This window comes from Hordeum vulgare, chromosome 5H, assembly GCF_904849725.1.
Source record: "Hordeum vulgare subsp. vulgare chromosome 5H, MorexV3_pseudomolecules_assembly, whole genome shotgun sequence".
Classification (NCBI taxonomy): domain Eukaryota; kingdom Viridiplantae; phylum Streptophyta; class Magnoliopsida; order Poales; family Poaceae; genus Hordeum; species Hordeum vulgare.
In genome coordinates this window covers 525656792-525666401 of record NC_058522.1, presented here as the reverse complement: position 1 = coordinate 525666401, position 9610 = coordinate 525656792, and the positions used below count along the sequence as shown (strand labels likewise).

The window sequence follows — 9610 nt, the reverse complement described above, 5'->3', positions numbered from 1 at the left end:
ACGTGTGCATGGCGTTGGTGATGGCGCCTTGTGGAAGAAGTGCTACCACGAGAAGCCGGAGGAAAAAAAAGGCAGAGACGGATTCTTACTCAGCTGACCATCAACGAGAAGGTCGCGCTTGCGGTCGATAAGAGGCAAGCTGATACCAAAGAAGAGTTGGTCAAGGTACTCGAAGATAGGGTCAATGCAGCTGTGGCGGCTAGCTTGGTCAACTTTGTTCCGATAGTTTTTGATTGGTCGAAGAGGAATCCAGAAAAAGGGCCAGAGGACTTTCCCCTTCTCAGCTTTGTCGGGAGCAATTCGGTGTACATCACACCACCAACACCTACTCACGCAACCGCACATGCTCCCGTACCTGGTCTCGCTCCGGTTTACAGCAGCCCGTCCTCCATATTTGGCGTGCTCAGCGGGGCTTCATCTTTGGCTGAGCTCGACGCCATCATGGTAATTATGCGTCATACACTCTTCACCAGCATATTTATAGTCTTCTGTTTCAGTTGCCTTTCGCATGTCTGACGTCGTACTCATGTCTTTGTAGGCCGACGAAACCCCATGCACCCTATTGTACGATATCAACGAACAGAAGGTGGATGTGGGAAAGGAAACGAACATGAAGCCGAAGGACCCGCATGCTCCACAACCAACAGATGCCCCATGGCATCTTCAAAGTTTGTGTGGCCAGTGTCAAAGCAGGCTTTTAGGATTTGCCTCTTCCAACACTTGTCGATGATGACGAGACCCCTAAACGGATTGGCACATGCAAGAGCTGGATCTTGCCTTGGCTGAAGACTCACCTTCGTGTCGAGGCGCCCGGTATCACACCAACGACAACTCCTCAACAAGGTATGAACACCACCCCACCTACCCAATTACATGCACTTGTCGTGGTGGTTGATAGCGGACGACGCGATGAGGGAGAGCCTCCATTAGTGCCAGATGACTTCGCCCTCGTCGAAGAAGAAAATGCTGATGATGTCATGGAGGAGGATGCTGATGACCCTAACCAGTATATCAATACCGACTATGACGATGCTCGGGACTATGACTCAGGCTATGAGCGTGGAGATGACTTGACGATAGATGATTTGCCGGAGCTGGAACGTCCTACGATTGATCGCAAAAAGTCTCTCTTCACGCGATCCTCGTAGGAGACGCCTCCATATGCCGCCTCTACCCACCAAGAACAACACGGGGCCCGTCCACTGATAATTAGCGGGACGACGCTGGGGTGTGATACGTCTCCAACGTATCCATAATTTTTGATTGTACATGCTGATACATTATCATTCTAGCATACTTTGTGGGCATTTATATACCAATTTATAATATTTTTGAGCACTAACCTATTGACCCAGTACCTAGTGCCAGTTTCTATTTTCTACGTGTTTTTTGCTTTGCAGGTTTACCCTACCAAACGAAGTCCAAATGCCACGAAACTTTAATATGATTTTTTCTGGACTATATGAGTACCTGCAATTATCGGAAGTGGGAGTGGATTTCTTTCATCACAAAGGTATCATGAGAGTGGATATGATTCTACAATGGAAGGAATAGTCCTAAGTCGTTGCAAGCGCAAAACCCGGCACTTGGGGGCTACATTATTCAAATCAAGATTACATCAAAGTATGAAAGTTCCATGTCGCTGCAAGCATGCACCATGACACTTGGGGGCTAATCCAAACTTCTCTCTCAAAGCATCACATCAGACCCGACTATTTCAAGGAGATAAGCCGGCCCTGGGGGGCTACATATCGCTCTTTATTCAAGTATGGTTCAAGGAAGCACCGACTCATCATTTTTATAATGACCCAGTCCTTGGGGGCTACATATTGCTGCTCAAGGTTACATAATCAGATCTACAAAGTCCCTGCTCATTATTGCATGATGACCCGGCCCTTGGGGGCTACATCATATGATGTTTTACTTTCAAAGGGGAAGAACATGGAAGTCCCGAGTCAACGCAAGCAATCAACCCGACACTTGGGGGCTACACTATTCAGATCAAAATTTCTGAAAGTCCCAGGTTGCTGCAGGCAAGACAACCCGGCACTTGGGGGCTACAGTATTCAGATGTTCAAACAGATTATGAAGTCCAAATTGAAGACCCGGTCCATCACACACTGATGAACCAACCCTTGGGGGCTACACCAGCTGAAGCTTTATAAATATAAGATGATTACAAGTTCCAGGCTGCTGCAAGCAAGACAACCCGACACTTGGGGGCTACATGTTCAAAGATATTATAGCAAATCTCCAAGTCATCATGAACTGCTAAACTTGGAGCTTGGGGGCTACAAGTAATAGGATATATCAGAAAATTGAAGAGCACTTTCAAGATGTTAATTATGAACAAGACCGACTCAACATATTTTTATCTAGTTGAAGCACTAAAAGACCGGTTCAGCATTACATGGATTTCTTTACCCCCAATAGTTTGATCAAGTCAATTGGAGTTCAGTTGTTTGACGGGGCATTGCCAACAATCATGACCCTCCATTATCAATCATAACCCGCCAAAGCAAGAGAAGCAGGTTCAACACCTGTGGATTTCTTATTCTCCAAATTTACATCAAGCCAAAGCATTGGAGGCCGACTCAATGGCATATATATTTTATTACAAAGGACATGTACCTACTAAATGATTGTGAAGACGGCTCGTCAATATGCAGAAGAAACCCGGATTTTCGAAGGAGCCACTTCAGTAAATCAAGCCGGCCAGTGGAGAAACCTGGCCCCTTCACATATTTATTATTTTTATTTCAGGAGCTTACCTTTAATAAATTCAAGCTAACCTAGGGGCTAATGTCGGGGATATACCCCGTGGTGTAACCCGGCTTGAAGTATGACCCGACTGGGACTTGACGATTTACTGGTGACTCATCAGTGACCTGGCGGGCGACTCATACTTGACCCTGCAGGCGACTCAGATAAATGACAAAGGCCCAAGGCCCGGCGTACACCCTGGCATAAGGCGGCTCATAGAGAGGCCAGGAGGGCCGGCTCACAAGAGAAGGCCCAAGAAGAGGAGAGACTCCCTCACAAAGGAAACAAGACCCGGATTAGGATTCAAGAGAGACTAGTCCCATTCCTACTCCTAGTAGGACTATACATGTAAAACCTACCCCTTCCACCTATATAAGGAGGGGTAAGGCGCCCCAAGAGAGACATATTCACAACTTAGGTCTAGACAAGACAAATCATGAGATAGACAGATTAGACACCCACGAGATTCGAGGTGGCGAGTCTGCACCCTTGTAATCGAGATCATCCTCTTCATCAATGAAACACAAGCAGGACGTAGGCTTTTACCTCCATCGGAGGGGCCGAACCTGGGTAAACTCGCATCTCTTGATTCCGACCAACCCCTCTCAAGCCGCCACATGGTTTTGATGGCCTCACACCTAAGTCCTTGCACGAGGACATATGCCGTGACAAAACCACGACACGGAGTGAAACCAGTGCCTCAAGAAGTACTATATAGTCGTGCTCTTGCTCATGTTGATCGCTCTTCTCTTATACATCATGGTTTAGATAGGGATGATGAAACTTGTGGATGTGCCATAACTTGTGTATCGCTATTTTCGAGATGTGATGATATTTGTGTTGGATAATGATGATGATGATGATGATGGTATGACGAGACTATTATATGTGTATGATATGATGAGAATAATGTATGTTTACCATGATATGATGAAACTACTGCCTAGAGCATGCACAAATATAACACAAATACGTAGAGGAGGAATAAATATGTAAAAGCAGGAAATCTTAGCAGTAGCGCTGGTTGGTGTCTAGCAGCAACGCTTGTTACAGTGCACCGCTAGAGATAGTTAGTAGTAGCGTTGTCTCATACAACGCTACTACTAACTATACTTACCAGTAGCGTTGGCTGGAAAAGCGCTACTGCTACAACTTAGCAGTAGCGCTACCACCATCGTTACTGGTATGGGTAAATCAAGCGCTACTACTAGGCTTTCTGCTAGTATTGATAAGGTGTGCGATGTTTGAGTCACCATGTTGTACCTAAGTTATCAGGTCCGCAGTGTATCTATTACCATCCTATTTATAGAAAAGTTATCAAGCGTGTGCATTCAACAAATTATTTTCGCAGGTAAAAGTTTCACAATGTTTATATCTAATTTATGACATCGACGGTGTCTACTTTTCCCTGGTCAAAAGTTATCGCGATCTTGGTACATAGGTTATCAGCTCCGCTGTCACACTATTTTCACATAAGTTATCCGGGGAGGGGGAGGGTATGTATTTCAGCAACTACCACCCCACTTTCATAAGTTGTTGTGGTGTTTGTACATAGGATATCAGCTCTGCTGTACGCAAACTATCACGCTATTCGACCAAAAGTTATCGGGGGAGGTATGTTTTCAACAAATTCTTTTTTCGTCAGTCAAAAGTTACCACAGAATTCGTACATAGGTTATCAGATCTGTTGTGCATAAATTATCATCTATTTGTATAGAAGTTATCGGCTCCGTTCTACATAAATTATCATATTTTTGCACAGGAGTTATCGTTGTAGTGTTGATGTTAAAGTTGATTTAGACTCACGTCTAATATATTTTTGATGAAAAGAAGGACCTCGATTACGTTTTTAGATAAAAAAAAGAACTAAAAAAAGAAACGACGGAAGGAGAACCATGACAAGATCTGCAAAAATATGAAGCCTACCTCATTGCCAAAGTACACATTTTGTTTAACATGTAATCAAACACAACCAAAGCGTGCTTAGATGGTTACTAGATTGACTACTAATAGCGTTTTAGCCATCACGTCCTAGGTTTGAATCCACTAGGCATTTTTGCTTCTTTTTTCCGGAGACTAAAAGAAGGCAACTGCCAAAAATTCGGATCTGAGCGCCCTCTCCTTTGGGACGTCTGGGCATAGCGGGAGGCAACCGATCAAATAGGACCTGATTGCCCGCCGGTTGGAATGTCCCGAGATCGCAGGGATGTGCGGGAGTCATAAAAAATAGCATTTACAAAGATATCTGACGACCCTTCGATTCAGATCCAACGACATTTTAGGTGTTCAGATCTATAGCTAAAATTCGGACGTGTAAAAATAGCTTTACATTTAAATACAATACAATCTCCTCTATACATTACTTACGAGCGTACGAGTACCATGTATACAATACAATCTCTCCTGTATATATTATGTACAATTGTATGTGTACCCTGTACATTTACATTTAAATACGACGTTACCAGTACGCAAATGTACTATTTTATGAACGGCATGCCACATATTGAACATATCTGTTCAGATACACAGAGATTCAGATATACATAATCGTGCCCTAGCCAGCCACTACGTCCTTCCGCCACCGTCCTCCCGTGGATTCTCTTCAACGGTGACCTTGATCATCTATGACGAGGGACATTGTCGGATCTATATATGTGGATCGTGTAGTTTTAGGTTTTAGGTCCTAGTAGTTTAGTTTTTTTTGGTTGTTTATCATCTTGATTTTTGACGGTAACAATGACGACACTGAATAAATATGTTCTAGATCTTTTTCCGATGATGCATTGGTCCTATGATTAAAGATAGATTTAGAAACTAGTCTGCAAATAAGAATAACGTGGCAGTGACGAATCCCTCGTGATGGATTTGTGAGGAGTTCAAATAAGAATAACGTGGCAGTGACGAATCCCTCGTGATGGATTTGTGTCCTCACGCTCCATAATCACGACAGTGTTCGATCTTATTCATACGGATGTCAGATCTTCACGCTCCATAATCACGACAGTGTTCAATCTTATTCATACGGATGTCAGATCTGAAGCTTGTATTTGAGGTGTTGCCTCACATTCAACGGCAGTGACCTCAATTTGGATGTGATTCGTTATTATTTTCTTTGGGGGGCGTTATAGTGGCGTCGGAGGCAGATAACGGCACTGATGTTAAATTTAGGGGATTCTTCGATCTTGTGCAATTCTTGGTAGTATTTGCTAGCGTTACGTTGCTTTTTTAGTTTTGTTGCATTTTTAGTTTTGTCAGGTTAGGACGATATAAATGAGACAAATATTACGATGGAAAATTTTTACTCCCTCCGTTTCTAAATATAAGTCTGGGTCTACATACAAAATAAAATGGATGAGTCTACACTCTAAAATGTATCGATATACATTCCTATGTAATTCACTAATAAAAATTCACTAATGAAACCTCTTATATTTAGGACCTCTAGAAAGAGGTATATTTAAGAACGAAGGAAGTAGTTTATAAGTAAGGAAGTAGTTTATAAGTCCGGCACGTGTATCTAGGTCGTCAATTTACCAACTTAATGAGAGACATATATTAAAAAATATCATTAGAAACTTTACATTTTTTTAATGATATATTTTTTATGTTAAACAATATATTTTATGTGAGTCAAATTAACTATCTACCTACATGTGATGTCTTATAAACTGTGACACGAAAGAAGGGAGAGAGTAGTGAACGTGCCCCACGGCAGGTCGATCTCGCTCGACAGAAACGGACCCATAGTAATGGAGCAGTATAATTCTAGATGGCCCAAGCGCCCACGCCGAGGAACGCAGGCGCACACGATTCTGTCCCTGGCTTCCTCACCCCGCAGCTAGCGTCGACGACAACACGTCCAAACCCGCAAGGCGCAAGATAAGATGATGGATGCCAAGAGAACTTGCATAACATTTTACCAGAGGCAGACGCACAGCTAAAACAGGAGAGCCAACTAGCTAGCAGTAGCTGCTCCTGAATTCCATCCCATTCAGCAATCTTGGCAAATTACGATGCTACATAGACCAAATTATGTAAAGCAAGTCAAAATTAACTTACAATAAATTGTTTCACACACAAGCAAAGCAGATTCGTAATGTAATGGCAGGGGAAGGATTAGGACAGGAGGAGGGGCTACGCTACAGGGCAGGGGGTTGATGCAGGCAAGGCAGGCACTTCAGGAATCGGACGCCCTGAAGAGGGTGAGCAGGGAGAGGAAGAGGTTGATGACGTCGAGGTAGAGCGCGACGGCGGCCCAGACGTACTCGTCGTAGGAGTAGCGCTTGATGAGGTTGTCGGTGTCGTAGATGATGTAGCCGCAGAAGACGAGCGCGGCCAGCCCGCCGTAGACCATGAGCGAGATGCGGCCCAGCGGGAAGAATGCCTGGATGAGCGCGAACACCATGAGGATCATCACCGCCGCGAACAGGAACGGGCCCAGGAAGTTGAAGTCGTGCCCGCGGCTCGCCGCCCAGAAGGTGTACGCCGTCAGGCTCACCACCACCACCGCCGTCAGGATGGCCGACTCCAGGATCACCTCCCCCTTGGTGAAGGCGCAGGTGAGCCCCACCGCGAAGCTGATGGCCACCGTGAAGAGCGCCAGCAGCAGCAGGTTCACCGGGTGCCGCTGGTAGTAGTAGTACAGAGGACACAGCACTGCGGTTCCAAACACACGGCCGGGCACGGTGAGCGACAGTCACACACATCGAATCGAAGGAAACAGAGCATGCATGGCAACGAAGGATTGGTTTGAGATCGCGCGCGCGTCGCATAACGTAAGGAAAGGGGACGTACCGATGAACGGGAGGATGATGAGGAAGATGTAGAGCCCGAAGCCGGCGGGAGAGGAGACGAAGAAGAGCGCGACGGGGCGCACGAAGACGACGACGGAGGCGACGGCGATGGTGAGCAGCATCTGGATGGAGAGGATGGTGTACACCTTGCGGACGAAGGCCCAGCGCAGCTGCGGGCTCTCCAGCATCATCGGGTACAGCGGCCGAGCCGCCTGCCCGGCCTCCGCGTCGCCGCCCCACTCGGGGCCCTTGGGCGGCGGCCGGAAATACATCGTCGTCGGCGTTCTTCGGTCTACCTTCCCTTTCCCTCTCCTCTACGACGACGGTGCGCGGATCGAATGGGATGGCTCGGGGTCCCGGAGCAGAGCACGTGTCGCCTTGGTTCCTTTCCCGGTGCGGTTGTGCGGCGGTGCGGTGAGGGCTGGCGTGGGGCGGAGAGTTTTAAGGAGAAGAGAGGAGAGGGGAGGGGACAAGACGGGACGGAGGATGGCGCGGGAGAGGAAATGAAGGTTCAGGAGGCTTCTCGGCGGTTGGGGGTCGTGTGTGGCGGTTCCGGGAGGCTGACGCGTGGGGCCTGCCGGGATGGCTGACCTTCTGGTAAGTCTGGTTGGTCTCTGGTGGCGTCTGGAGGGGGGGAGAAAGCTGTGCCGCAAAATATGTGCGTTGCCTTTGCCTACTGACGAGGGTTATCCGTGGTTTGCTTCCTTCAGGTGATTACCTGCCTTCTCTTTCCAAGTATCGCGCGACCTATTTATAGGCCTGCTTTGCAAAATTAAACCCTCCAGTTTCATAACAGTTAGTACTACTCTACAAAAATCCTTAAAAAACAGTAACTCAAACTTCCCGAAAAAAAACAGCAACTTTTTTTAATGAGGAAAAAAAAACAGCAACTCAAACCATGCCTGTGGCAACGGCGCAGAGCGTCCTCATGGGCAAATCTGCGGTTGGCCCAAGGGCGAAGGCGATCAAAGCGATGTTCCACTTCTTCGATGAGGTGAAAGTGACGTGGGTACGAAGATTTGTGAATTCTGCAGCGCTTAAATTAGCTAGAATAGGTGTTGCGGAGGATCTTTGTAAAATGTGGCTTATGATTCCACCGAATTTTATTTTTGATGTGGTCTCAGATGAGACCCCAGACTTGTTTTAAGCTGAGTTAATAAAGCGACGAATTTCCTCTAAAAAAAGCGTTCTCATGGTAGACTCGGCCAAATGGGCCGATCTGTCGGGCCGGCTAGGTCCGTCCTAATCGTGTCAGGCACGGTTCGGTTTGAACTCCTACCTGCCGCTCGTTGCGGCAGGGGCTCGCTCCCACTGGACCGGACCAATTTTTTTTGTCTAAAAAAATCGGATAACTTCATTTTTTCTTCTTTTTTTTCGTTTTCTGCTTATTTCATTTTTTCCTTTTTTGGCTCGTTTTTCTTCCCGTTTTCCTTTTTTCTTTTTTGGTCAAAACAAACAATCGTTGAATTTCTCAATCATTTTTCAAGAACATGAATGTTTTTTAAACCAGAGAACAAATTTGAAAGCATGAATAATTTTTTAAAGGACGAACATTTTTAAATATTGAGAACAAATTTTAAAATCAAGAACAATTGTGAAAAATGTTGAACAAATTTGGGACAGCGATTTTTTTTAAAGTATAAACATTTATTGAATCTTGAGAATAATTTTTTGAAACGGAGAACAATTTTGGAAACCAGGAACAAATTTGGAAGCGTGAACATTTTTTGAATCGTTAGAACAAAATTTAAAAATGAGAATTTTTTTAAAAATACTGAACAAATTCATAAACGTGATTTTGTTTTGAAAACACGAACATTTTTTAATCTTGAGAACAAATTTCGAAAAACAAGAACATTTTTCAAATACATTTTAAAACATATAGAACATTTTTTGAAAATCTAGAACATATATTGAAAATCCAGAACATTTTTCTCAAAAGTAAAAACATTTTTCGAAAATACCGAACATTTATAGAAAATACAGAATATTTTTTGAAAAAAGCAGAAAGATTTTCGGAATTTGAAGAATGTTTTTTGAAAATCCAAAAG

At 44.8% G+C, this 9610-nt stretch overlaps 1 protein-coding gene across 1 annotated transcript; it reads right to left on the bottom strand.

Annotated features, from left to right (window-relative positions):
• Positions 1 to 6796: 6796 nt before the first annotated feature.
• On the bottom strand, positions 6797 to 8051 carry LOC123398323 (protein LIFEGUARD 2-like). The gene is made up of 2 exons (XM_045092806.1): positions 7561 to 8051; positions 6797 to 7422 (listed from the first exon to the last, which is right to left on the bottom strand). Exons 1-2 carry the CDS (start codon positions 7829 to 7831, stop codon positions 6944 to 6946), a joined length of 750 nt encoding a protein of 249 aa, XP_044948741.1. The 5' UTR covers positions 7832 to 8051; the 3' UTR covers positions 6797 to 6943.
• Positions 8052 to 9610: the final 1559 nt, after the last annotated feature.

Excerpts from the sequence above, each read along its gene's own strand:
- LOC123398323 (XM_045092806.1), bottom strand. The coding sequence starts at position 7,831 with ATGTATTTCCGGCCGCCGCCCAAGGGCCCCGAGTGGGGCGGCGACGCG. Across the intron at positions 7,423-7,560 it reads CATCATCCTCCCGTTCATCG|TGCTGTGTCCTCTGTACTAC; the intron begins GTACGTCCCCTT and ends TTGGAACCGCAG.